This window comes from Silurus aristotelis, assembly GCF_946808225.1.
Source record: "Silurus aristotelis genome assembly, chromosome: 16".
NCBI lineage: Eukaryota > Metazoa > Chordata > Actinopteri > Siluriformes > Siluridae > Silurus > Silurus aristotelis.
Window position 1 is genome coordinate 21,939,415 of NC_139589.1, and position 27,896 is coordinate 21,967,310.

Here is a 27,896-nt window from a genome sequence, read left to right on the forward strand (position 1 = left end):
AACAATTGCACACCCACGCACATTTCTTTTTGTCTTTCTTTTCTTTTTGCAGTCTGACAGGTTCTTTTGTTTGTGCTTCACCTTTTGCCTTTCATTGTTCAAGTAACGAAATCATATAAGACTGAAATGCATGCACAAACTGATTTTTGGTCTTCTGGAAAAAACGAAAGCTTCGGTTGTGACTACTGAGGCTTTTAAATTGGCTGTGCATAATAGTTAAACCCCATACCACACAATGAATAACAAAGACATGCCATTAAACCACAATTTTGTTACATTTAATGTTATCTGTAATAAAGATTCATTAGTATACATCGCAGCTGTACGACTTGTGTTCAATCTGCCCAAGTTCTCCCACACCAACCCACTGCTGCGCTCCCTTCACTGGCTTCTAGTAGCTGCACTCATCAACTGATGATTTTCAAGGCCAAAAATAAACCAGCACCATCTTACCTCAGAGACCACACCTCGCACTGCACCACGCTGTCTGAGATCCTCCAGCACTGCTCGACTGGTACCACCTTTTCACATAATGAGAGGTAAGTATACTTCAAGGATCTTCTCTGTTCTGGAACCGAGGTGGTGGAATGAACTTCTCTTAGATGTCCGAAACGCAGAGTCCCTGTCTATCTTTAAGCAACGATTGAAGACCTACCTCTTCCTGAAACACTTAAATTAGCACTTTCCAAGTTTGCTTTGTAGAATTCAAGAGTTATATTTATATTAAGTTTGTAATCTGGCATGCCAGTGTAGATTTATTCATTGCTAGAGACTCAAAGCACTTTTGTACGTCGCTCTGGACACTGCTAAATGCCGCAAATGTCAATTTAAATGTAGCATTAGTAGAATCCTGATTAAAAGATATATTTTTATTAGCGAATCCTGACCTTTCAAACATGACAGGCATGAAAACTCAACATGAACTTGAAATATATTTAGTGACATATGCATATATATTTGGTGCCTGTGTGAAATAAGCAATTTTACAGTGAGGTAAAAGGAACAGGACTATTTGTTTGGTAAAAACAGTGACAATAAAATCAAAATACATATTGAACCCAATACAAATCAGCAGAATCAAACTTATTTGATAGATAGATAGATAGATAGATAGATAGATAGATAGATAGATAGATAGATAGATAGATAGATAGATAGATAGATAGATAGATAGATAGATAGATAGATAGATAGATAGATTGATAGATTGATTGATTGATTGGACCACAAGATGTTTGAAAAATTTTTGAAAATGCTACATGTCAAACAGATAACTTTTTGGCTTCTGACAAAGTATCCAAAGGTTTTTAAGAAGCTGGCACAATCTCATATATCATATCATATACCTGACACAATCTCATATAACAAACATAATATGACACTGAAATATGTGACCAAAGCTGTCAGAATTAAGCATTATCATTTGTTATGTATCTTACTACACCTATACCTTTGCCAAGTTTAGAAGTGATTCCCTGGGTTGTGTGGCAAAAAAATACCATTGAGCAACATTTTTTGACTTAAAATCCATGTGTGGCATGGATATTGTTTTCAAAAAGAATGACGAATTCTACCAAATTATAGTAAAATATTCAGCAGGTACAGTCACTTCTTGTGATGGTGCTGGATAACTGGTAAGACAAATCACTATGCGATAATATAGTGTATGTGAGATGTGAATGAGTGGAAAATCTTTTAATTGCATGAGCTGAGAAAGCTTTTATTGTAATTAATTTACAATAATTTATTAATGACAGAATGTAACAGTTAAGGTAAACAGTGTGTATTTATCCCTGATGAGCAGTCATGGCAACTTTGGCATGGAAAAACTCCCTTAGATGACATGAGGAAGAAACCTTGAGAGGAACCAGACTCAAAAAGGGAACCTCATCCTCATTTGGGGGACATCAAAAGTGTGATTTATAAATATTTAAACAATACAGAACACTGGAATGTAAGATTATGTGTAATGTTCTTTCTACAGTCTTATACAGTCATCTGTGGTTATAGAACTAGGAGCTACTGAGCAACTCATAAAATAGCTCAACATTTACGATCTTTACAGATGAAAGATTGAACGTTTGTGCACTGGTTCTAACACTGCAATATTGATATTGACTAATGAATAAAATATCATAATAATTTTTTATTATCTATAGACAATTGTAACGTTTCAATGCTCTCAACCATAGATACAAACACATAAGTGTGGATGTAGTACAAAATGACTTGGAAGGAAGCTCAGAGATTCTGCAGGGCAAATCAGGCCAGCGTGAGGAGTGAGACTGAACTACAGAGAATACTGAACATCACAAATGGTGATGAGGTATGAGTAAGTCTGTATAGGAACAAATTATAATCAGATCGGTAGCTCCACTTTTACATATTGGAGACCACAGATTTTAGCACAGGGACCGGAACCTTATAACGGTATTTGTTCACCTGGACAATATGGAAAACAACAGTGCACAACCGTCGATCAGTCTGGCAAGTGGACACATTTAAATTGTTTGTTCAGTTTCCATTTTGTCTGCTACACTGGTGAGTTAATGATCTTTATGAGTAGTAGAAAGAGTAAGAAAATTAAATGCATTAGATGTATGACGGTAATGCAAGACTACCATCTAGTGGCCAGTAAATGCTATTGCGTGTTAACAGGACTAACGTTTCCAGATGTTCCTGTCTTCCTGTTACTTTTGCAGAATTTATAAATGGAATAATAAAAATAAAATAATATGGGGAAAAAAGGATAATATCATTTTTCAATAATTTTACATTCCTTAAAAGCTACCCAATGCCTTAGGGAATAATAATAATAATAATAATAATAATAATAATAATAATTATAATAATAATAATAAATATCATCATATTAGTGACTGTATTTACAGTATACTGATATATTATTGAAAGTGATTTCCTAAGGTACAAAATTTTATTATTTATTTTATTATATTTTATTTTACTATTGTATTGGAAAAAAATGAATAGTGTTTATATAATTTATTTCTGAAATGAATTTTAAATAAATGAACTAGTTACAGATGCTTATTGTGTGATTAATGCATATGTGTCTTGTAATAATCATTGCTATATCTGTTGTCTATATGTTTTGGGACCGCTGTGAAATTTTATTTAGCAATTCTTCGAATTATTGAGATGTATGAATTCATAGATGTTTTGATTAAAATGTGAGTAATTACCATGCTAATAAAGAAACGCTGAATGCAGGATCATGCAGTTTGTTTTGTGATTGTATTAGAGCACATTGGATATGAAATTAAACAATGAGGTTTGAAATGCTAATCGATAATAATAAAAAAAAAAACTTTCATTTTCAGTTACTGTCCAGTTGTGCTTTTATATTCTCAGTAACACCCCCCCCCCCCCAAAAAAAAGTAATATAATAATATAAAAAAAATTATATAAATAAAATATTATGTGTGTGTGTGTGTGTGTGTGTGTGTGTGTGTGTGTGTGTGTGTGTGTGTGTGTGTGTGTGTGTGTGTGTGTGTGTAAATAAAAGTTTTGTGGTGAATTTCTTCATCATGACAAATGCTTTGCAGTGTGTCTCTTCTCTCCAGATGTCTTCATAGGTTGAAGTTTACACTGATATATCATGAAATTCTACTGTGCTCAGCTTTTCATTTTAGATGACTGTACTGCACAGCAATCTGCTATTTGTTTTTTTCATTTTCCATCAAACAATTCTTATGTCAGTGTTGCATTTAAAAGCTACACTCAAGAACCATTTAAACTGAAAGTAATATAAACAGTCTGCTCCAGCTCCAGTCACGTCCCACCTCATGAAGATTATGGACCTTTAAAGAATGCCGACCCTGCAATCATCCTGTACCATCTAGAGACCTACCAGTGCCAATTGGATCCCACTTCATGTTTTTGACATTAGACCTCCTGGAGTGTTTAAAGGCTCTGGCATGGAGAAGCTGGTGTTGGATCTGTGATGATCGCAAATGTTGAGCTATTTTATGAGTTGCTCAGTAGCTCCTAGTTTTATAACCACAAAGACTGTATAAGACTGTAGAAAGATCATTACTTATAATCTTACACTCCAGTACTCATGTTAGTTCTCTCTCTTCAGTGTTCTGTATTGTAGAAAGACTCTAATCACACTCTTGATTTCACCCAAATGAGGATGGGTTCCCCTTTTGAGTCTGGTTCCTCTCAATGTTTCTTCCGCATAACATCTAAGGAAGTTTTTCCTTGCCACAGTCACCATGGCTGTTCATCAGGGATAAATACACATCGTTCACCTTGACTGTTGATTTCTGTAAAGCTGCTTTGAGACAATGTCTGTTGTGAAAAGCGCTACAGAAATAAACTTGACTTGACTCTGCTACAATGACTTAGGTCTTGCAGCTGATATGAACAGTTTTGCATTTAAATGCTCATTAGCACAAATAAGTTCAGCATAAATGGGTTCTCATTTGAGTCTGGTTACCTTCAAGGTTTCTTCCTCACATCTTACTGATGTCACCACTGGCTCGTTTATTAGGGATGAACGATTAAAAATGTATAGTCGTAATCTATTTATTTTGGTAAAGCTGCTTTGCATTGACAAGCACTGACACTGGAGACTGATTCAAAGGTTGTTCCAATAATGTTTTTTTCCTATAAGGATATTACATCTGATAATTTTCAGTTAAGACTAATATTATTTATTATTTGTATATTATTTTGTAATATGGTAGTGTACAGCGTTCACAGAAAGGCAGGATGCGGAGCTGGAGCTGGCAGAGTTGAAGATGCTGAAGTTTTCATTGGCACACAGGTTGGAGGATTTGGAGACAAGTTGAGAGAGTCACGATTGAGGTGGTTTGGTCACGTGCAGAAGAATGACATGGGGTATAGTGGTACAGTCAGGTGGGGGAAAAAGAGAAGGCTAATGAGTAGGTTTATAGATGTCAGAGACAAAGGAAGGACGTCGCAGTCTAGGGGGTTGAGCGCGCTCACGTACGCATGACCGGCGGAGCTTCAGCCGCGCGCGAGAGAGACGGCACGTGGCCGCGCGTACACCCTCAGTAAATCTCGCGATATGGCACGCGTGAGCGCGCCTCGGATGCAAACGGTGCAGTCCTATCGCGAGAATTGGCGGAGGCGTTCGCGTGGTCAGCGTGCACGAGCGCGAGAGTACATTTCTCTCTTAAACGCTGCACGGAGACGGGAGCGCGTGGCGCACCGACCGAGCTACAGAAATGGTATTTTTTTCCCTCCCTCATTCACACCTGAAAATGTATATATTTATATTGTCTGTCTCTATACTATAGACAATATATGTACTTTTAATTTTTTATCCCAAACTCCGCAAAAGAACTGCTATTCAGCTTGATCTGTATACTGGTTTAGCATAACGGCTAGTCTAAATGTAGTGTAAACTGATTTGTTTTAATGTAGGCATGTTATTTCTGTTTTTAACTTAATAAACAATAATAAAGGAAGATTATCCGTGCACTTGGTTAATGCTAATGCATTGTTTTATTATCGTTTAAGTTACAAAAAATAAGTTTTGCACTACAGGCCTGTTTTTTTTTTTTTTTTTTTACTAAGGCCTCTGAGTGAGTGACTCAGCTTTAATAGCGTTAATGGAAAACCGTTATGTTATGTTAAATACATTTATTTTTGTTAATCCTAAAAAATTTTTATACATTTGTAGTCTGACCTTTTTATTTTTGGTAGTAATAAAGGATTTAGCTAGCCGCCATGCTAACCCAGAAGGGAAACACGTGGTCTGGTTTTGAGCTCCAGATGGCCATCTTTGAAATGCAATGCTTATGAGCAGGTTTTGCACATTATCTAATTATAGAGAATATTTTAAAGATCTGAATGCACATTTTAATAAGGGGGGAAATAAAGTAGGTTTGAACGACGGGAATCGTTTTGGTGGCGACACCACGTGGTGTGGAAATCATTGGGGGAGGGTGGGTATTTCTGCCACCACGTGGATCTTCGTCTGGGATCGTTTTTAATACATTTTAAGTCAGGCTCATGTCGAGATTTCTTACTTATTTATTTGCTTTTATTGTAGGTGCTGCTACACGTGTTATTTGAGCATGCAGCTGGGTACGCCCTGTTCGCCGTGAAGGAGGTCGAGGAGATCGGCATGCTCATGCCACAGGTTCGTCCCATCAATTTTGTTTCATATTTTCATAGATATCTAAGAAATTATCTATTAGTATGACTTTTTTGTTGTGGAAGGGTAAATCTGGTACCTGTTTAGTATTCAGCCTTTTTCGATTTGTTCTCCCAGATCCCCAAATTCCCCCCCCCCCTTTTTTTTTTTTTTAAAGATACCCATGTATGTTTTTAACACCATACTTTTTCTGAGCAGGTGGAGGAAAGTGTCCTAAACATCGCAAAATTCAACAACGTGGTGAAACTGGCTGCTTTCTTTCCCTTCAAGTCTGCTCAGACTGCTCTGGAAAACATAAATGCCATCTCAGAAGGTGAGTCTTTATTAGTCTGAGATTTTAAGGTCGTTCGTATATTAGGTGTTGTGATGTTATAATAATCTGTCAATCCACTGAGTCACTGTGCTGACAAACATCTTTGTGAAGCTGAACACCTGAGCAAAAAAAGGTGCATAGAATGCTGCTTATTCTGTTATCTTTAACACTTTTTTTTTTTTTTTTTTTTTCTTTATTTGTAGGAGTTGTCCATGCTGATCTCAAGCTGTTTTTGGAAACTAACTTGCCCTCAGGAGGCAAGAAGAAAGCAGTGTTAGGAGTGGCTGATGGCAAGATTGGTGCAGCACTGCAGGAGGAACTGGGTTTGTCCATCCAGACTGGAGGGGTGGTGGCAGAGATCTTCAGAGGTTTGCTGACTTTCAGTGAATCTGATAGTGCTGTAGCAGTAATGCCGCTGTAGTGATGTGTCTAGATACGCTGAAGTCTGATGTTTTATACTGAAAAACTGAACAGTTGGCTGTACACTTTGAAAGTACAACTTCATCGCTGTCTTGAATTGACACCAATGTCTCACTGTATTTTGTATCCGTAGGTGTGCGCTTGCACTTTCACTCCCTTGTTAAGGGCCTGACTGCTCTGGCAGCATCCAAAGCACAGCTTGGTCTGGGTCACAGTTACTCGAGAGCTAAGGTCAAGTTTAATGTAAACAGAGCTGACAACATGATCATCCAGTCCATTGCCCTGCTCGATCAGCTGGACAAGGACATCAACACGTTCTCCATGCGTGTTCGGTATGTATGGGTTTGGACAATGGTGTTGTGCTGAGGATCTAATCCAGACTCGGCAGGTTGTCTCTGCATGGTGTGTGAGCCTGAAAACTGATATAAACAGCTGCCTCGTTTACCGTAACATTATAAACTAATTACGGTGTGGCTTGCTATCCTTCCATGGACCAAATAACGTCTTTACATGCAATTGTCTATTTGATTTTAGTTTAGTTTTGATCATAAAATAAGACGGTCAGTGGAATATTTTCCACTTGAGTCCCTAGATTCAAGTTGAACCAGATTTAGTGTAATTTGTGACCATAAATTCACTAAGCCCTTTCCAGCAACTTAAATTGACTTATCAGCTGAAGTAAGAGTTGGCTGACAGCCAAATATAAATGTGCCAAATAAATTTTTATGTACACTACTTCTGTGTTGTGAATAAATTTAGCTCATTATGAACTGGAGATGCTACTAGATGTAGAAAAAAGCTTAAGTACTGGGACATAATGTATTTTAAAAGAAATTAGTCAGATTCTTTGCATGTAAACACATTTATTAATAAAATAAGTTGTGTGCATTTGTGATGTGAGGGTCAGCCTCCCAATGCTTACCACAGACAGTGCCATCTATAGTGCTGGCTGTATAGGAAAAGGAGGGATACAAACACCGTTCTTGGGAACATAGTCTGTCTGAGGGGCAGATCACCACCTGAGGGCGGAGACAACTATGCCTGGTTTGGATTTTCCTACTAAATCTCTGCTTGTGTTGGTGTTCTGTCTGGCTTGTATTAACGTGCCCCTTTTCTTGTTTTGTTCAGTGAGTGGTATGGATACCATTTTCCTGAGCTGATAAAGATAGTAAGCGACAACGCTACATACTGCAAGCTGGCCAGGTTTATCGGAAACAGGAAGGAGCTGAGTGAGGAGAGTCTGGAGCCTCTGGAGGAGATCACAATGGACAGCGCTAAAGCCCAGGCGATCCTGGATGCATCACGCTCGTCTATGGGTAAGATCCATGCATCCTAAAATATTTAGGAATTGCATCCAACTCTGATGTAATGATGTTTTTATAATCTGTCAATCCACTGAATCCATGTGATGACCGCTTATCATTTCACTGAACATCTGAGCAGCTTTTACCTAAGTAGCTAAGTAGCCGAGGAACACGTATTGAGTATCTGGTTTTTCTTTAGGTATGGACATCTCTCCGATCGACCTGATCAACATTGAGAGTTTCTCCAGCAGAGTCGTGTCCCTCACAGCTTACAGACTGGAGCTGCAAGAGTACCTGCGCTCCAAAATGTCACAGGTGGCCCCCAATCTGGCAGCCCTCATCGGTGAAGTGGTACGTTAGTACATTTGCTGGTCACTTTGCGTTACTGAGTTCTGAGATGGCTGTTTACTAATCAAATGGGTTGCAGTGTGTAAATTTTTTTTTGACTAGCCTGACTATCTTCTACATGCTTCGCCACACAAACTGTTTATTTATTGCACTTGCTGGTGTTTCAGGTTGGTGCCCGTCTCATCTCCCACGCTGGAAGCCTGACAAACCTTGCCAAGTATCCAGCCTCGACAGTGCAGATCCTTGGAGCAGAGAAGGCCCTGTTCAGGTACTGGGGCTCCCCGACCCTGCTGGGGTTTCAGGCGGCCGCTGTGATGGCAGGGCAGGGGCAAAGCCGCAGTGGTTGATTTGTGTGTGCTTGAACACACCAAAAGTGATCCCACTCTCCCATGCTAACCCCCCCAGTCTGAGCAGCCGCTCAGGGCTCTGAGAGGTAGTTACAGTAGCGTCAGCCAAAAGTTAGTGCCCATGTGGCCACTGCCTCTTGGATCCTGGTTTTATTTAGCACAGTGTTCGTGTTGCACAGAGGTGTGCTGTAACTTGTTCCCTAAATACAGGGCCCTGAAGACGAGAGGAAACACACCAAAGTATGGTCTGATTTTCCACTCCACCTTCATCGGACGCGCTGCTGCCAAGAACAAGGGTCGCATCTCCCGTTACCTCGCTAACAAGTGCACTATCGCCTCTCGGATCGACTGTTTTGCCGGTGAGATTCTTTTCCTGGCTGTAATGGGTGACTAGTGATGGTTTTTTTTGTAAGGAATTTTAGTTATTAGAGCTTGTCAAAGCATTGAGTGGTTTAATCAGAAAGCAAATAGTGATGACTGGAAATGTAAATTAATTTTTTTACTAAGCATTGGCTCTTTCAATAAAAAATTTATTGCCACAATTGAATTCTTTTGGGTTTATGCAAAATGTTTTCTTGTTTTAACCTAATCTTAAACATGTGATCAGTCATTTAATTTCTCGTTGCCCGTCACTGGTTGTAAGCTGTACTTGCTATGATGTCCTTATTTTTCGTCAACAGTATTCCACCCTGTTTGGGACGGATGTTGAGAAATTAAACTGAGCAAATCCAACAAGTTTATATAGCATAATTGTATGTCTCGGCCTATTTGCTAACTCCTAAATTCCTCATTTCAGAGGTTCCTACTAGTGTGTTCGGAGATAAATTGAGAGACCAGGTGGAAGAGCGGCTTGCCTTTTATGAGACCGGTGAGACGCCAAGGAAGAACTTGGATGTCATGAAAGAAGCAGTTGTTCAGGTTCGTTTGCAATTAGTCATTATTTTCCCCCTTTGCTGTGAATGATGACTCTCTTTCACCCTGACTCTGACATGGAGGCAAAAACTGATTTAATGAGCCTGACACTGCACAGCACTCAATTTCTAAATCCTAAACTTGTGTGGCTTTTTTGTAAGAGGTTTTGTTGGTTTTGCTTTAGGCCGGGGAAGTGGCGGCAGAAATCAAGCGCAAAATTGAGAAGAAGGAAAAGAAAAGGAAGAAGCGCGAGAAGCGAAAATCTGAAGCTCTGTCCACAGCCGAAGGAGAGGAGGAACTAGTTGAAGCAAAGAAGGCTAAAGCTAATGGAGACTCTGAGACTCAAGTAAGTGAGCAGGTTCATCTTTGCACTCATAAGCCGCATGTCTAGACTAGAGGCAGGGTCTAAACATGGCACTGCCTCTGCAAAAGCCATGCAATAGAAAAGCTGCTCCGAACCATCGACAGACCCCAGACAGTGGGTTTGATCACTGAAGTGAGCAGAACATATTAGACTCTTTAGATGGAAATGAGGTCTGGATTTGCTTAATGGGTACTGTTTTTGTCAATCTGAAGGAAAACAGAGAAGCTGGGGTGACTGGCAAGAAGAAGAAGAAGAAAAAGAAGGAAGAGGAGGAGGAGGAGGAGGAGGAGGATGCGGTGACAAATGGCGTAGAAGAGACCACTCCTCTGAAAAAGAAAAAGAAACAAAAGGCAGTTGAGGTGGAGGAAGCAGAGGTTCCAGAACCTGAGCAGACTGAAAAGAAGAAAAAGAAAAAAAAGACTGGTTAATCCATTCTTGAATAATGAACTGAAAAATGAATCATTTTCCTTTTTTTAAATACTGTACAGTTTTTCCTAAATGTGTTGCGCAATCTGTTTTTTCCCCCTTGCTTCTTTTGAGTGTTGAGCGCTGTGCCTTATTCGTGTCAGTCTGCCCCTGGATTGCGTCTCCCAACTGTTAAGTGACCGTGCTTTTTTCCCGTATTCTTTTGTTGACCAATAAAAGTCGTTTTCAGTAATGAGACTGTGCATCACAAGGCATTAGTTATATCATGGCTTGTAATTGGTCTAAAGGCCACTGTATTAGTACAGCTTGAATTTAATCTTAAACTTTTTTAACAAATCTGCAAATGTCCATACCAGAAATGTAGGTGTTTGAGTTGTATTGGTGTTTTGTTCCTAAAGCTGGTTTTATGCTGAGTTTTTTTTTTTTTTTTTTTTTCCCCTTACTGGTAAAAATCAGCTTTTTCTCTCTCTCTCTCAGACGTGAATGTGCCAATGCAGATAAGTTTAATAAAAAATGAATACATTCATAATCGGGTCTTCTAAAGCATGATGAACCTTCAGCTAATAATCATGGGACAAGATTTTTTGTTTACCATTCTTCCATCAGAAGATCCAACTGCCTGGTTTCTGAAAAAGGTCAGACCACCTAAGGTCACAGCAAAGTGAAAGTTTCTTTGATAGCTTGCTGTTCAGCCATACAAGGACTTGGTGGAGAAGGAGTAAGCATTTCCATTTATTTGTACTGTAAGTTTCACCATATCAAAGATGTTTAAATAAAATCCTTTAAAATAGTGACTAAGTAACGCACAAGAGACGGAAAAATATGACCTGGTCGGATATTTTATTTTGACGACAAGGGTAAAATCAATGATTTAAAACCATGTTTAAGCCAAATAACGATAAAGGAGGGGTTCACAACTGAAGGGGACTTAAAAATAAAGTGGAGCACTGAACTAAAAATCCCCTTCGAGTAACAAAAAATCACAGGTCGATGAGGCGCATGGGTACAATACAAAAAGTTTTAAAAAAAGGCTTCACCATCGAACGATGCTTAGCAATGTACACCATCGTTAAGTTCATGTATGTATACAAAAGAAAATATAAAGAATAATCTCCCACATTGTCATGAAGTTGGGTCGTGTTCAAGTGATATGCACCTTCCGTTTAGTACTTAGTTCTCATCCTTATATCATAATCCTCTTTTGAAATTAACAGAAAAACGGTCCTTCAGAGCAAAATAAAAATGCCGTAAACCACGTTTCGTATTCTACCGATACATATATACTGTATAAATACATACATAAATATATTTTACATACAACAGCCAAAATTTTGAAAAGGGGTGGATGAGAACTATGGGATGGGAGATGGTAGTGTGTGTGGGTAGGGTGTGTGCACACAAATGTGTGTTTTTAGCTTGCCGCAGTGCAGAGGGGCTTCCTCTGCTCGGGTCAGAATGGGCCAGTAACTTGGTGTGCGTGAGACGGCCGAAGGGCTCTCACGCTGTTTAATTGCCCCAGTAGGGAGAGCTGCCGTAGCTGGATTTGTTGACCTGGGTCTTCTGCTGCATGCTGCTGCTCTGGTTCCTCTGATTCGGCCCACCCTATCACACACACACACCAATTATTTGGCATCTAAACACAATTAACAAACGACATTTACTCTACTGTAATTGACTAGTTTTTTTGTGTACCACTTTACTTCAAAGTAGTTTTTAAAAATGTTACTTTTACTCAAGTATTTTATTTACCAGAATTACATTTAAAATCATATCTGTTACTGAAAAAATATATATAAAATCGCATCAAGAGGAAGGAGGTTTTTGGATGTGGTGAGGGAAGACATGCAGGTAGTTGGTTTGAAACAGGCAGATGTAGAGGACAGTATGGAGACGGATGAGCCGCTGTGGCGCCCCCTAATGGGAGCAGCCGGAAGAAGAAGATTTTGAGATTAGGTCTTCATCTCTACCTAAATCAGTGCTTCTACGTGGGTCCATGTGCACGCTCAATGTCGATAATTATCCTATATGGGTAACTAAACCGAGTTAAAACTGTTTCTGCTGCATGTGTCTTGTCCTGACCTGTCCATCCTGGGTAAGGTGGTGGTGCAGCAGCTGAGAGTGAGGCTGCTGGTGAGCAGGCAGGATATGCAGGAATGGAGCTGGTGCGTAACCAGGGGCTCCGCCAGGGTTCAGGGGTCCGGTGCCCCCTAGAGCCGAGGGCAGGTTGAACGGAGGTGGTGTGCCAGCATGAAAACCCTGTTTATCAAAGGACTGCAAGCAAAGAAAAAAAAACTTGGTAAACTCGGCCTACAAACTCATCAAAGACGTCAACACGAACACGTGACGTGCATTAAAACAGGTCCGGCTGCTACCTGAGTCTTGTTGTAAACAGTTCCGCTGATATCAGGAACACCAGAGTTACTGGACGTCACTGAGACACCTGTGGAGATGCAATAGTGAATATCGATATGTTCTCGTGCGAGATAAAATTTGAAGGTTTTGAAAAATATGAATGTTTTGGCACCTTTTCCTGGGCCAGAAGCAGCAGATTTGGCTTGTGTCTGAGAGCTGTTGCTGTAGCCTTTACTGTACTCTGCTCCGGCTGGGCCTTGTGTCAGGTCATCATACCCTGATCATGAAGGTTTAAAAACTACATTCAATTCAATCTATTCAATATATATAAATATTTGTGATTCCCAGTGTGCACAGGACTCACCTGAGCTAAAGGTGTGCTGGCTGTAACCACTGGGCTGCTGGAATGGTGTGGAGGGGTTGCTCAGGCCCATGCCGTGCTGCTTAGCAGAAGCAGGAGGTACGAACATGGTGGGACCATACTGGAAGGCGCTGGGCATGCCGGGCACCCCTGGATAGTAGGGTAAGCCTGTGTAGCTGTAACCAGGGGGCAGAGCTGGGTTGAGAAAGGCCTGCTGGGTGCTGTGGTGGGCCTGTGGCTGAGGCTGGTTCTGGCCTTGGCTCTGCGCCTGTGGGGGCTGAGCTGCCTGGGGAACGTGAGCTGCTGACAGGGTAGTAGGGGGTGCCGGTGAGGTGGAGTCGCCCCTGCCGAACTTCGTCACTTCACCTTTAAGGGAGCGAGCGAGATGTTGAGCTTCAAATGCCAAAGTATCATGTAAGTAAAATTATTTATACATAGCACAAATGGCACAATGATAAAGGACACCAGGCTACCTGAGTAAGGATTATTGGCTAGGCTCCCATCTCTACTGGACAAGGTTGCAGTGGGTCCTGGGAATGTGATTCCATAGTAATCCTGCAAGGTGTGGAGCATGATTATTGTCCGAGTATTAAAACGTGCACAAAATCACGCAAGCTGAAATAAACATCATTTTGATGTGACACATAGGACCAGGAATAATTTTGGATCTAAAAGGGCTAATGATTCAATGTTTGTTTCCAACCTTGAGTTCACACCAGATGCCTCATTTATGGAGAAAGCAACTTCTACATTCCAGCTTCTTAATAATAATAATAACTAGAAGCTGGAATTATATTTTTGTTTTTATACACAGTATTCATTCAGTGATTCAGTGGTGTTAAAAGTAATTAAAACATAAATCCCTTAGACTCGGAGTTTAAACTAGACTATTGACTATACACAACACAAGAAAGAATAATAGTTATTTCTAATCTGAACAGCCAGCTCAGCAACCTTGCATGTTGCATTCTCAAACACGGCTAAATAAGGATGAGGATGAGAATTAATCTGGATTCTATCCAGGTTTCTTTACTCATACCATTTTGAGGAGATTTTCCTTGCCCCTGTCACCACTGGCTCACTCATTAAGAATAGAATTATAGGCACAAACATACACTGACCAGGCAGAACATTATGACCTCCTGCCTAATATTGTGTTGATTCCCCTTTTGCTGCCAAAACTGTTCTGTTAAGTATTAACAGCATGAACGTCTCCAGCCTTCGCTCCTCACGTGCATCAATGAGCCTCGGCCGCCCACGACCCTGTTGCCGGTTCACCACTGTTCCGTTCTTGGAGCACTTTTGATAGATACTGACCACTGCAGACCGGGAACATCCCACAAGAGCTGCAGCTAAGGAGGTGCTCTGACCCAGTCGTCTAGACGGCACAATTTTTCAAACTCTCAAATCCTTACGATTGCCCATTTTTCCTGCTTCAAACACATCAAACTTTAAAGACAAAATGTTCTCTTGATGCCTAATATATCCCACCGACTAACAGGTGCCATGATGAAGAGATAATCAGGGTTTTATTTTATACGACAGTCATCTGTATAAAGCTGCCTTAAGACAATGGAGACATTAAGTCATTGTTAATCGAGTTGAGCTAAATAAAGGAATGCAAACCTTGGGGCTGAGAGTCTTTTCTACAATTTGTATCCCGTGTAGTGCACTACAATAAATCTGTGCACTAATCAAGACACTGGAGATGTTTTTTTTTTTACCAAAATGAACTCCAGTCACTGATATTAATCAGGACATTTTGTGCAACTGTTTGATCGATCAAAGGTCTTCACTAAGCTTTGCTCAAATCCTGAGGCAATCTTGAGGATTTGCTAAGCCAAGTCATGATGCACCATCTATACAATTGCTTTAGTCCTTAGCTCCGTGTTCTGTTATGTAGCTCCGTGTTCTGTTATGTAGCTTGGTGCTGTTTTAGCACCAGGGTTCTGGAGAAATGTCTGATTTCTCTGTGTACTTCGTTAGCTTTTTATGGTTGGATTACAATAAAAGCTTCTTGACTTATTATTGATCATAAATTGTTCAATAGTCAGATTTTACTCTCACTAAAATGCTGAATAAAAGAAGGACAGGCTCACCATTGGTAGCCTGGACTGTAGCATATGGAGGTCTTCATAGCCATAGATTTGCTGCAGGACACAAATTTCGGTCCATTACAACATTCCTTCACACACACTTAAGTCACTTTACATTACACTCACTGCTACACAACTCCAAAAATAGAATAACACACACACACACACACGCACACACACACACACACACACACACACACACACACACACACACACACAGCCAGACATTACACAGTGTACAGAAAAACAGATAGCTGATCTTATTTGATATTAAAAGCCTATAAAAGGTTACCGGGTATGCGGGTAGCAGGCCTCCAGGCCCCATGATATACTGGTTGGGTAGCAGCGGAGCAACCCCCTGAGACAGGTTTGGGGGGGCTTTTCCTGTAATGCAACACAAAAGCACATTAGCAAAGATAAATGGAAAAACTATCAGCATGATAACGTATTCAGCTAGCATTTATCAGTGGTCTTGATCTTCCAATTAAAGCTCTACTAATGCATGTGAAGTCCAACCAGTAGAAGAAGAAAGCAGAGGTGCGGCCCTAATGGCTGGTGCGTTGGTTCCATTCCCACTGAGCCCAAGAGCGGCTGAGTGCAGGCTGCTGCTTCCTGCACTGCTCACGCTGTTACTGGAAAGAGCCGAGATTGATGTGGAGAACGCGGCGGATGACGCAGCCAAGGAATTCACACTGTCCACATTAGTGTACTGCAGGTATGAATATAGACAAGATGCACAGGGATGTCATTATCATAGCTGAGCAACAGATTTCATATTAGAGGTCGACCGATTTTAAAACGTATACTGGATTAAAAAAAAAAAAAAGTGTCCACTCCAAGTAAAATAGAACTGAACTTCATTCCAAAATTTAAAAGAAAAAAAAAAACAGCCTGAATAAGTGCTGAAGACAATAGATATGAACATATTAATTAGTAAATATAATTACATAATAAATTATAAATAATAAATATAATACAAAGCATGTGGCGTCAATGATTTGCCTCTAAAGGCTGCTCGCGTAATGAAAGTGGATCGGAATCCGGAAAAAATATCGGTTTAGTAGGTATATAATAGGTAAAACCGATTAATTGGTCGACCTCTTTCATATAGCAGAAAAGAAAAAGTAAGAACCCACAGCATATCAGCCAGTTGAAAAATTGTACATTACTCTTAAATCAGTTATGATTTTGATAAGAATTGAAGCATGAAAGTGAGTCCACATGTGGTTTCCTAGACTGCGAATGTTGTTCCATCATGTAGTCAGTATAGCAATCGTATCGTGTGTGTCTAACTGTCAAAACATTCACCGTTAAAGAAGAGCTGGTGCCGAGAGCTGATACTGAGGAATGACCACTGCTCACATCCCTAACGGTGGTGGGGACAAAGAGAAGCAATGTGTCACTGCCGTGCTTCCATTTTAAAACGGCATCTCAGAAGTACGTGAGATAAACAAGTTCACCTGCTGAGAGATGGGAGGGTTGCAGAGGGCAGCTCAGGTGCCAGGCTGGATAGAGTTGAGCTGTGGGGCGCAACTGTTGAGGGCAACAGAGACAATGGGGCAGAAGGTGCAACACCGGTGCTACTGCCTAAAGACGGAGACTCTGGCTTTGGAGTGGAAGAACTTGATTTAGCTATAGAAGACAGAAGAGAAGTAGGAATGTTTGTGTTGTGCTGGTTATACAGGAAAAATCTCATCCAAAGCGAAAGACAGATCAAATCCACTTACAGTCTAGAGCAACAGAGGTCCTAACACCATTAAAACCATTCTGTTCAAAGATAAAGCAAAAACACAGCGTCAGCTTGTTTCTAAAAGCCAAAAATGATATCAGTTATGACGAAACACACATATCTGGTGACCATATCTACTAACGGAAAGCAGACACTCTCGCTTACTGTCACAGGTCCAGAGGACTCCTTGTTCTGGGAGAAATTCAGTCGTGAATGAGGAGCCACTCCGCAGTCAAAGCTGTTCCCAGCTGACGACGCCACCGATGAAGATGAAGAGGACGAGGAGGACGAGGAGGTAGAGGTGGGCACCGAGGCAGCACTGGGAGTAGTAAGAGACGGAGCAAGACTGGGCAGAGGCACAGAGGGAGGTGGGTAGATACTGTCAGAAGAGGCCAGAGGCAGCAGCAATGAGACAGGACTGGCCAGAGATTCACTGCAGCAAGAAACACACAATTCTGTCAATGTATATACACATGACCATTCAGTAGTTATACACAATTTATGCGGCTTTGAGTTTGGGCTATTTTGTAGGGTTTAAAAGTCTGCGGTTGTGTTCTGTGTACTTCCAGGGCTCATGAATTTTACACACACACACACACACACACACACACACACACACACACACACACACACACACACACACACACACACACACACACACACACACACACACACACACACACACACACACACACACACACACACACACACACAGTGTTTCAATAAAACTAGTTAAAAGCTATTTAATTATAAGTATCATAAAAAGCCTAATCCCAAGAATCCCAAGCTCAAGAAGCTTGAGAACCACTATATCAGTGGAATGAAACATGCTTTCCTAATATATATGACTTCTCTCAACTCACTTGATAGGTTTGGAATAGAGGCTGCTTTGAGTCTGAGGAACAGGTAAGGGGGCTTCTCGTGTAGCTTCACTGTTGCAGTTCTCCGTTTGGCTGAAGTCTGGCAAAGCCGTCTCCGAGCCGAAGTCCAAAGCGCCAAATTGCACATTGAGCCCAGACACGTCTGCTGAGCCGGGCATTTCCACCGCAGTGGATGGAATCTATGTACACAAATGATGATTATTGTTGCAAACCGTATAATTGCCACAGCAACAACAATGCATTTCTTTTCTAAACCTAGAAATTCTCCAGAGAGAGAGAGAGAGAGAGAGAGAGAGAGAAAGAGAGAGAGAGAGAGAGAGAGAGAGAAGGAAAGAGAGAGAGAGAAGGAAAGAGAGAGAGAGAGAGAGAGAGAAGGGGAGAGAGAGAGAGAGAGAGAGAGAGAGAGAGAGAGAGAGAGAGAGAGAGAGAGAGAGAGAGAGAGAGAGAGAGGGCACAGAACACGTTAAACAGCACTTGTTTATTTGAACCATACAAAATACCATCGATTATTATAATGGCACAACAAAATACACTCACCTTGGAAGTGGGAGCTATCCTTCGTTTCTGTGTCTTAATCTGCCGATGCTGCGTGCTGCTGACCTGCAAGTCTGCAACCTGCGGATTGGCCACGTGAGTCTGAGAAGGCTCTGGTGCTTTAGAAAAGGCCTCCATTGTAGCCTGGTTGGCTGACGGGCCATTCTGTGCTGGAGGACTGGGCTGCCTTGCCAGTGGTAGAGACCCCGTGTTGCTCAGAGAGCTCTGCTGCCGCTGGCTCAGCTGACTTAGCACCAATGAAGGCTCTGGTTGCATCTTAAACTCCCCTTGAAGACAGAAAGCACATAGACTGAAGTATATCCTAGTTAATGGTTGAAAGCTGAACATAAATGGAGGCATAAATATGAAAAAAAAAAACGATGAAACTTACGACTGAATTGGGAGGGCAGTGAAGCAGAGTTCTGTGTTACAGGGGGTTTGATATCCCAGGATGAAGAGGGAACAGACATCCCTGTACCCCCCAGGCCTCCTCCAGGGGCACAGTTGTCCCCCAAGCTAGGAGGCTGAGAGGTAAGCTGCCCAAGACCTGGTCCCTTCAGTTGCTCCAGTATTTGTTGTCCAGCGGTCTGTCCCAGCTTAGGGCCACCCAGTTCCCCAAATCCAGAACCCAGAACTGAGGACTACAGGCACAAAAATTAGTCGAACAAATTACAAATCTATAAAAAAAAAAAATTATACAAGATACAGTATTTCATCTACCATACCTGAGCTCTATGCATGATTAGCATGGCCAATGTTTGTAATTAGGTTCAGTAACAAGAAAAGAAAAAAGAGCCCTGTCTAAAATTGTTCCAGTGTTTCAAATTTGTCTAAAATCCAAAGACCATGACTGTGTGATAGAACTGAATTTGCACTGAATAGCACAACTGCAGACAATAAAATCACAACTTTCAATTTCAATTCAATTCTACACATAGGCATACACTTATTACGGTTATTTTTATTACTTAAGTACTTGTCTTTTTTGTTTTTGTTTCCAGTGCCTCACCAGTGTGGCATGTGCGTAGCTGGTAGTGCCAGTGGTGGTGCCTCCGTTGCGTGTGGGCTGGTGGTGGGAGTTGGTGAAGACCAGGCTGTGTCCAAGCCCTTGAGACGAGGGCGACTTCAGGTTCTCCAACTCCTCCCTGCCAGCAGGCTTCTGCAGCAGAGATGCCAGGTCCAGACTGCCCAAGGCGACACACAAGCAACTGTTCAGCCACCACCATCGTAACAGGAGCAATTACATTACAACATAAAATAATAATGAAAAAAAAGCTTTGACTGGTTATAACATGAGGAACTGTGTCACCTTTGGCCAGGTGTGATATGGTTTTCAGCTGGAGGTGCACATGAAGAGGTGAACACTTTGGTCTCTGAGAGCTGAAAGCACAAATAATAATCATAAGCCACTAGTTGTTAAAGTCTTAAAATCTTTTCTATATACAAAAAGTATAGCCATGTGAAAAAGAGCTTGACCTACGCTCACATCCTCAGTCCAGTCTTCAGCTGCCCAGTCTTCCAGAGTGTTGCGCCACGCCACTGTAAAGCCAAGATTAAGAAACCAGATGTGAAATTAAGAAAACACTCTGCCAACTCTTAGCTAGATCTGGCCACTAAAGTAAAAGTGTGTGGTGTGTTGAAGTGCTTTCTTACCTGTACCATCTGTGGCATCATTGGTCCCCGATTCCCAGACGTCAGCGTGCGAGTTGTTCGTGCCACTGTCCATAGTGTAGTCCGCTGGGTTAAAGGTCCTGCAGATTATACGATTGTGACGAAAAGAGAAGAGTAAAAAGAAGCCAATCCGCTGTAAAGCTGTGAAATTGTGTGCATATTATTATACTGACCCCATTCCCTGTGCTGTGAACCTGCTGGCACCTGAGGCTCGCCCTCTCCCTCTGCCTCCAGACACTGAAAAAACACACACAATTTAACAAACTACCAAAGATATTGCAAAGTAAGTGTGTCCCAGTCTGCATTTGTGTACCTCGTCCTTTCCCTCTGCGGCCACGGTCAGATCCTTTCTCCACAGGTGCAGGTTCTACTCCGTTCTCCTCAACCCTCGCTGACAGCCGCAGTTAATACATGTAGAGCGACATAAAACAATCCAGTCCTCAAGTGAAAATTTACATATGCAAAATCAAAAAGAATGAAAGCAAGGAATTTTGTTCAACAGCCATTAATAGGGATGTGCTTTCAGATTTCGATTTTCCAAAAACTATTTTATTTTATTATTTTTTACGAGTTTATTGTATTTGTGTCCTCAACAAAAAAAAAAAAAAAAATATCTGCATGTCTTTGGGAAATACTTATTCGAATAAATTAACAAAACACCTATTCAGGCATTATCTAAAGCTTTATCAAATGTCTTAGAACTTCTCCTACCCGGCCGATTACGACTGGCCCCGCCCTTTCCTCTCCGGTTTGCTCCTCCACGAGCCCTGTTGCTCTCTTTCTCGCCTTTTTTCTCCCGATTCTCCTTGTTCTCCTTGCTCTCTGAGGAAATGGCGTCCTTTCCCAGGCTTTTCTTCTTGCCCACCGTCTCCCAAGAGGTCTAGAGAAGTTCAGAGACAAATAAAATCGGTTTATCGCATACAGACGTCAAAGTGTCGCATATGATCCGTCAACCTCATTCTGAATAAAGATCTATTTGATTATACAATGTAAAGTACAGAACATTTGTAAGTGATTAAAGCAGCAAGAGTATTTTGATAGACATGCAAATAATGGAGTCATTTCACAGCCAAATCAGAGCATAAATAGTTTTGTCTTATTAGTCCTTATTTAAAGAAACATAATAGACAGGCAAAAATGACAAATTATTCATTCAACAGTTCCATCTTTGTTCTTTGGTCTGAATTTCCAGAAAACTTTCACTTTGAAGCTCGAAACAAAATTCTGAACTTCACATCTACGAATAATCAGTGCAACAAAAATACATGCCGTGTTTGGGTGACTTTCCGCCATCATGTCGAGGTAAACAGCTTTCTCACTGCAATCAGACTGCGCTATAGTTCACTTGGATGCAGACTAAAAGCCCCTTGAACAGATAGTCTCAAATTGCTGGTTTTGTGAAAGTGCAAATCCTGCATTTTGTACACATCTAAAACTTTGACTACAACCCGGTTTGGAGTGAGTCGCTACCAAGAAGTGTGAAGCATGTGATTGTAAAAGGCATTAAACGGTTCATGTTTTGAGGTGGTGCAGGCATGTTATGACCCAGGAATACACATAGATCATCTCACAGAAATGTCTTACTTTCTATTCTTAAGATTTCCTGGATATCAAACAGTTTATAAGCATTGGCCTCTCATATATCACTGGGTCTGTTACTGTATAATGTTAAGCATCAGAAACATTAATACAATGAGAACTATTTGTAAAGGCAATTTGATATGACTTAGACTGGGGGGGTTCTGGGTATTTTTAATTACTAATAGTGGGCATAATATGGCCAAAAGTAGGTAAAAACCTGGCCATAGCACTCGTATGTGTTTTTAACATCCTGTTCCATATATAGTCCCATATTTATTGTTATAATAACCCCCTATACCCAAAAGGCTGTCCATTACATTTTGTAGATCTGAAAATCAGGATTATGTAGTTCTCAAGTGCATTAATGCGGCCAGACCCAAATGCGGGTTTGGACCCCTTGAAAGGAAATGCTAAACTGATAAGGCATTGTATACAACTGTATGCTTCCAAGTTTGTGGCAACAGTTCGATGCAGAAGCATAGAAGAGTGTGATGCTCGGTGTCCACATACTTTTGGCCACACAGTGTTCCATAAAACTTGTGTGTGTGCGCGTGTTTACTGTGTCAGAGGTCCCCTCCAACAGGAAGTTGATGGCTCTGTTGACATCCTCATTACAGTCATGAAGAGCAACCATGCACTCATCCTGGTTCTTACCAGTCACCTCCATGAGCTACAATCACACACACACACAGGCATTTTACAAATGGTCTACAGTATACAATAATTTTTTTTTTTAAAACACGTATACAAATCCGTCCACAGCTTTCTGGTATGTGGATTTGACAAATAAAGGTTTTGTCTCACACCTGGTTGACTTTATCTTCAAAATCGGCATCATTCTTATCGTAAATCATCTGGGCAAGTCGGATTTGTTCGGCTGTAGCCTGAAAAAAGGAAGAAAAAAGAAAAACACAACATAGATAAGTACAACAATAAATGAACACGTCAGAAAACAAGACTGATCATAAGCCTAACAATTTGAGGTGACATGAATCTAATTCTTTCCCAAAGCAAATGCCTGCATTTAAATATGATAAAAAAAAAAAAAACTGGTCCACACAATAACACAGAAATATTACACATGGACCATTGTTTATGGACCAACACGTGTGCTTGGTATATACCTGAAGCTGTTTCTGTGGCTGTGTGGTCTGTGTGGATGTGGGCAGCACCTTCTCCCGAGTGCCCTGGGCCCGGTCGCCGCCCAGCGAGGTCATCATATACAGTATATACAAAAGAATGTATGTACAAAATAGAAAAATCTGAAAAGCAAAAGCACAGAATTAAGCGCTCGTACTCACAATGATAAAGGGAAATGTATCATCGAAAAATCGGATTAAAAAGTATTTATTCTTCTATTATTCTTCTATTCTTTATTAAATCTTTACTATCATTTTTACTGCATTTAATAGCCATATTACATCAAAACGCAAATACAGTTAAAATCGAAATGTCCCTCTGCAGTGGCAGCATAGAGCCGATTATGGGAAACTATTAGTTTGATGAAACTCAGTTATTCTCACTCGTATCTATTTACGTGACCACTGTGGAATATAATGATAAAATTCGAAACGCAGTGTACCATGTTTCCTTTACGTTATATAATATAGAGTTATGGTTTGAAATGATTGCAAGCTTTGGAAGCTTTCTGCGTTTTCTTTGGCCCGAATCTTCTCCTCGCCCCCTCGACGTTTTCTCCCCGGTTCCTCCATGTTTCATCCTGCAGCGTCTTCTACGTTACCTGTCTAGTGCCCTGCATAGTTTAGCAAGTGGCGCGTCAGCAATAACGGTCCGTTGGAAACATAATGCTCCAATTTGATTATTATTTTTTTGTAATAGAATTACAGTCCTACATTAGTGTATCCCTAACAGCATGCACACTCCAATAACATGCTACACACCTACTCCCTGAGCGCATGAGCACATCTGGAAGTACAGTTACAGTAATACTTAAATGATGTCTTTTTATTTTTTATTTTTTTTACATTTAATCTCTATCCATGACATTTGTAATGTATTTGTGATTACCATGGCTAGGAATTTCATCCCACTCCCCTTGTGCAGAGAAAACACAAAACTTGTTCACCCAAAACTCAGCCAAGGGCACTGGAAGTCGTAATGCCGATCTTTTTAACAGAAACTTGCATGGGATTTATTCATCTAAACAGGTAAAATACGTATCTAGAATAAAAAAATTATATATCTGGAATGTTGCGCTGTATTGCGGATGTGCTCGAAATGTAAAAAACTGTATCTAAATATGTAAGGAGGAAAAAAAAAATCCTGGTGTGCTATTATAGCAATAATAATCAACAACTTCTCGGGTCTGATGCCATTACTATCTTATTACTAGCCCCTTATTATCCCCTTTATTCCTCTTACAACACAGCAATGTTACAGTTTGTATTAATCATTGTTGCACAACGAATCCTGTGTAAGTTCCCTGAATCACATCACATGCTTTTCCAGAAACCTATGATAGGCCTTCTGTACAAATCAAACTTTTCTGACCAACAGCATTGGAATAGAGAACAAAACAGTGTCAAAACTTTCTCTCTATGTGTTGTATAAATTATATCTTTTTGCCAAAAGAAAGCTGGGAATACTGACAGGAAGACTCTGGAGTCAGCACTAACAGGGTTCGTGTGATTCATGTTTCTGATACGACTACAATATACACGTACCTGGAATTCTGAAGGTTTAGCAGCTTTAGGAAAAGGATCAGAAAGCTATGACACTAATGAAGAGATGTGTCTGTCACACAGGGCCTGAAAGTGTTTTTAAAAAAAAAAGCCCTGTGATTACGTGTAATGCTCAAACTGGGGTCTGTGACCTGATTTGGAATCGCCGGAATCGAGGTTGTGTAAAAATCTTGGTTTTTTGTTTCACTATTTTACAAATTCATATCAGAAATATCTGAGACATTCAAATCTTTTAAAATATTGACATGATTCAGATGAATTCAGGTTAAGTCTTTTCTTCACGTTCCTGAACCACTGCACCTTATCGTCCATCTAACGTGCAGTGTCTCAAATCTACTACAATTCAGACTGTTACTGAATAAAACACCAGCTGTTTCCTCTCATATTCAGTGTTTAAAGGTTAAGAACCACTCATATTAAATAGATCAGTAAATACTTATTGCAGCTCAAAACATCGAGGAAGACGACAGTGGAACGGTTTGAGAAAGACGGATCTTGACGGTGTGCGTTAAATTGCTAAACATTTTGCAACTTGACTTGGAAATTTGATCTGGCATGCTGTTTAGTGAATGTTGTGAATTTCAGCTGTACATAATATATGCAGGGAATGTGTGAATAATCATGCTGCTTGTATCACACAATGGATGCTTCTACACAACACAACAGTTCTCTATAGACGCTTATGTTACACATACATTCAGTTTATTTGGAAGCCCTTTATTTAATGTAGTATTTATAGACTGGTCTAACTTTAAAATAGACTATATGAATAAATAATGTATTTTGCAGCATGGTTGTTTTTTTTTTCCAAAATCACAATTTCAGCCATCCAAGATGATGGTAAGTATCTGTTTATCTCAACAATATGGTGACTTTTCGCATCAATTTATGACCTTCTGCATTTCTACAATTAAAGTTCTATTATTTCAGATAAAAAAGCTACTCTGTAGCCAAGAATCCACACTCCTTAACAAAGGCCTGTTGTATGGAGGCTTACAGGAAGTGACTCCGCTGTGAAGTGTTTAACCCTTTTAAGTCACTTAACACACATCAGAGTTCACCATTGTATAACAAAGAAGGAATAAATCAAGTACCAGTTATTGTTAGCACCCAAATATGTATTGTTTTCATATATTTTGCGTGCATCCTGATACGTTTAATTCCTCTCACTCTACAGTAATTTTTGATGTATTAATGAACGATGTGCTTTTAACCATCAATAGTAAATTGCATTATAAAAGCCAGAAACCTTTGTTCCTTCTACTGAGGTTAACAAGACACAAATGCTTGTCCCTGAAGAGTTGAAAGAGTCCAAATCTTACTAAACATTACACAGCACAGCCACCAAAATATAATTACATTAAGTTTTTTTCTTGGTCTAATAACACCCCGTTTTATCATCCCTTTTATTACTACAACAAATAACATAACATATTCAAATGCTGGAATGAGTTAAACCGGAGATTAAAGGAAAAGCAGCCAACCAGCACTCAACACCTCTCCGAAAGATTGCTGAAAAACTATTCCAGTTCTACTTAATGAAACTGACTGAGAGAACGGCAACAGTGTGCAAAGCTCTCATCATAGAAAAAGGATTCCAGAATTGAAAATATAAAACATATTCTTGGTTATTTAATACGTTTTTCTTTACTGCATCATACCGTAAATGTTATTTCATAGTTCGGATATCTTCAGTATTAACACACAGAAGGAGGAGGTGTCCCCAAATTTGGACTTTTACCGCCTATATATACACAGTGCAACCTCGATACTCGTGGGGGTTACGTTCTATGACCCCTCGCAGTAACAAAAAATCGTGAGGTTTTGACTCTCTCCCTTTAATGGTTCCTTTTTCAAAAGCCGAGTGTCAAGGTCGAGAGTATTGACGTTCCACTGTATGTGTGCATATGTATATTTATAAAACATTTTGTATATACAGAATTACTATATTAATGGGGCTAGAATAGAACACCCTCTCAGGTCTCCAGGTTTTCACTAAGTATAGATCTGTTAGACACATTAAAACTATTTTTTTCATCATAAAATATAAAGTCTGATTTCTGCCAGTAGTAAAAGGGAAAAAGTCTCCTCTGCCAGACCAGAGGCAGCAGCAGCTTTGGTATCTCACTGAACAAAATCAGATTTATGAGACATTTTTATAAACATTTATTTAAACATGACCTAAAATACGTAATAATTATATAAATCAGAACTCGCATTGTTGTGTATTAACCAGGCATAGGAAAGGAAAAGAGAAGGAAAAGAGGAAAGCAAAAGCAAGTCTTGGTCCAGACAAAGGCTGGAGTTTATTATTCAATCTGTAACATGTCGAGGAACCGACTCAGCACGTTAACTAATTATAACCAACTCAATCCCGAGTCGACTCACGGAGTCGACACGCTGTTAGTGTATTAACTTATTAATGTTATACGTGTATATTCGTAGATGTAAACAATGCTAAAAGACAAAGCTAGCCAGGGAAGCTAAGGATAGCCGTATTTCAGGAGTCCTTTGTGTGCGGCTCTGCTAACTCGCTAATGCTAAGCTAGGTCGAATTTCCTAGTCGGTTCAAGCTCAATTGTCGGGGTTTGTGACTAGCTAGCTAACTAGCTAATGAAGTTGCGGGAAGCTAGCAGGCTAGATCAAGAATCTCACGACCGAGAGGCGTCCTTGCCCCGCTCGCCACAGCGCTACGGGCCCGTCAGGGGGGGTGAAACCTTGCCACACACGCACAGAACAGCCAGGACACGATGCTAAACCTTCCCCGGGAACATGCTAACGCTATCAGAGAGCAGGCAACACACACACACACACACATACAGACAAAAACACACACATTCCCTCTTTTAATTCCTTTACACACTATACATAAATCCTCCCAATCAGCATACAACATATACACACGGATTTATATATAAAAATATATATGTGAAAATTCGTTTTATATATTTTTTATTACACAAACATATATATTACCTGCTAACACGCTTCCCTCAACCCAGCAGCGAGCAGACTACGGTCACGTGACACGACGGGCGCGCGGCCGCCGCAGAACAACAGCGCCGGGGGCGCGCGTACAGTTTGCGAAGAAACAATACACACAAAAAGCTCCTCTGTGTGTGTGCGTGTATGTGTGTCAAGGACGTGTCTAACACGCACAGTGTGTGTATTCATAGTTAAATAAATCCACCCAGTGTACTTCAGTAAAAAAAATAAATACACCGATTATTAATTCTGTTTATATTATAATCCGCTTTATAGGTAATAAATGCACTTCCAGCAGTAAACACTGATACATTTGGATGTGTATCATGTGTTTGTTCATGAAAAACTGAGATCTATTTCCTTCTTGAATCTTAAAATTCACCCAATACACCCAAAGAAGCTACAGAAAACAGCAAATA

The 27,896-nt window shown here is 40.3% G+C and overlaps 2 protein-coding genes and 1 long non-coding RNA gene across 6 annotated transcripts in view; 2 read left to right on the top strand and 1 right to left on the bottom strand.

The window, feature by feature from the left end:
* The first annotated feature begins 495 nt into the window (after positions 1-495).
* LOC310738804 overlaps positions 496-27,896 on the top strand; it is a 64,856-nt gene continuing 37,455 nt past the window's right edge. The window contains exon 1 of the long non-coding RNA XR_014537155.1: positions 496-833. This is a non-coding gene — a long non-coding RNA (uncharacterized lncRNA). The remainder of the gene's footprint in view (positions 834-27,896) is intronic.
* Positions 5,008-10,822, top strand: nop56 (NOP56 ribonucleoprotein homolog). Its single transcript, XM_083564141.1, has 12 exons — positions 5,008-5,219; positions 6,047-6,136; positions 6,350-6,464; positions 6,668-6,832; positions 7,018-7,216; positions 8,013-8,200; positions 8,388-8,539; positions 8,704-8,804; positions 9,094-9,242; positions 9,680-9,801; positions 9,980-10,141; positions 10,372-10,822. Exons 1-12 carry the CDS (start codon positions 5,217-5,219, stop codon positions 10,585-10,587), a joined length of 1,662 nt encoding a protein of 553 aa, XP_083420267.1. The 5' UTR covers positions 5,008-5,216; the 3' UTR covers positions 10,588-10,822.
* Positions 11,407-27,624, bottom strand: ubap2a (ubiquitin associated protein 2a). Of its 4 annotated transcripts, none has more exons than XM_083563961.1 (27): positions 27,469-27,624; positions 22,915-23,052; positions 22,597-22,674; positions 22,350-22,460; positions 20,921-21,089; positions 20,523-20,600; positions 20,383-20,446; positions 20,192-20,289; positions 20,019-20,077; positions 19,848-19,918; positions 19,548-19,722; positions 18,930-19,179; positions 18,542-18,825; positions 17,987-18,183; positions 17,289-17,469; positions 17,122-17,161; positions 16,855-17,026; positions 16,703-16,760; positions 15,911-16,103; positions 15,687-15,778; positions 15,398-15,448; positions 13,772-13,853; positions 13,302-13,664; positions 13,110-13,214; positions 12,958-13,025; positions 12,665-12,856; positions 11,407-12,187 (listed from the first exon to the last, which is right to left on the bottom strand). In XM_083563961.1, the coding sequence occupies exons 2-27, from the start codon at positions 23,008-23,010 to the stop codon at positions 12,092-12,094; spliced, it is 3,423 nt and encodes a 1,140-aa protein (XP_083420087.1). In that variant the 5' UTR covers positions 23,011-23,052; positions 27,469-27,624; the 3' UTR covers positions 11,407-12,091. The 4 variants fall into 4 exon arrangements, with proteins under 4 accessions (XP_083420087.1, XP_083420086.1, XP_083420085.1 ...); XM_083563960.1 differs by having other exon boundaries at positions 13,302-13,691; positions 27,469-27,612; XM_083563959.1 differs by having other exon boundaries at positions 17,289-17,556; positions 27,469-27,612.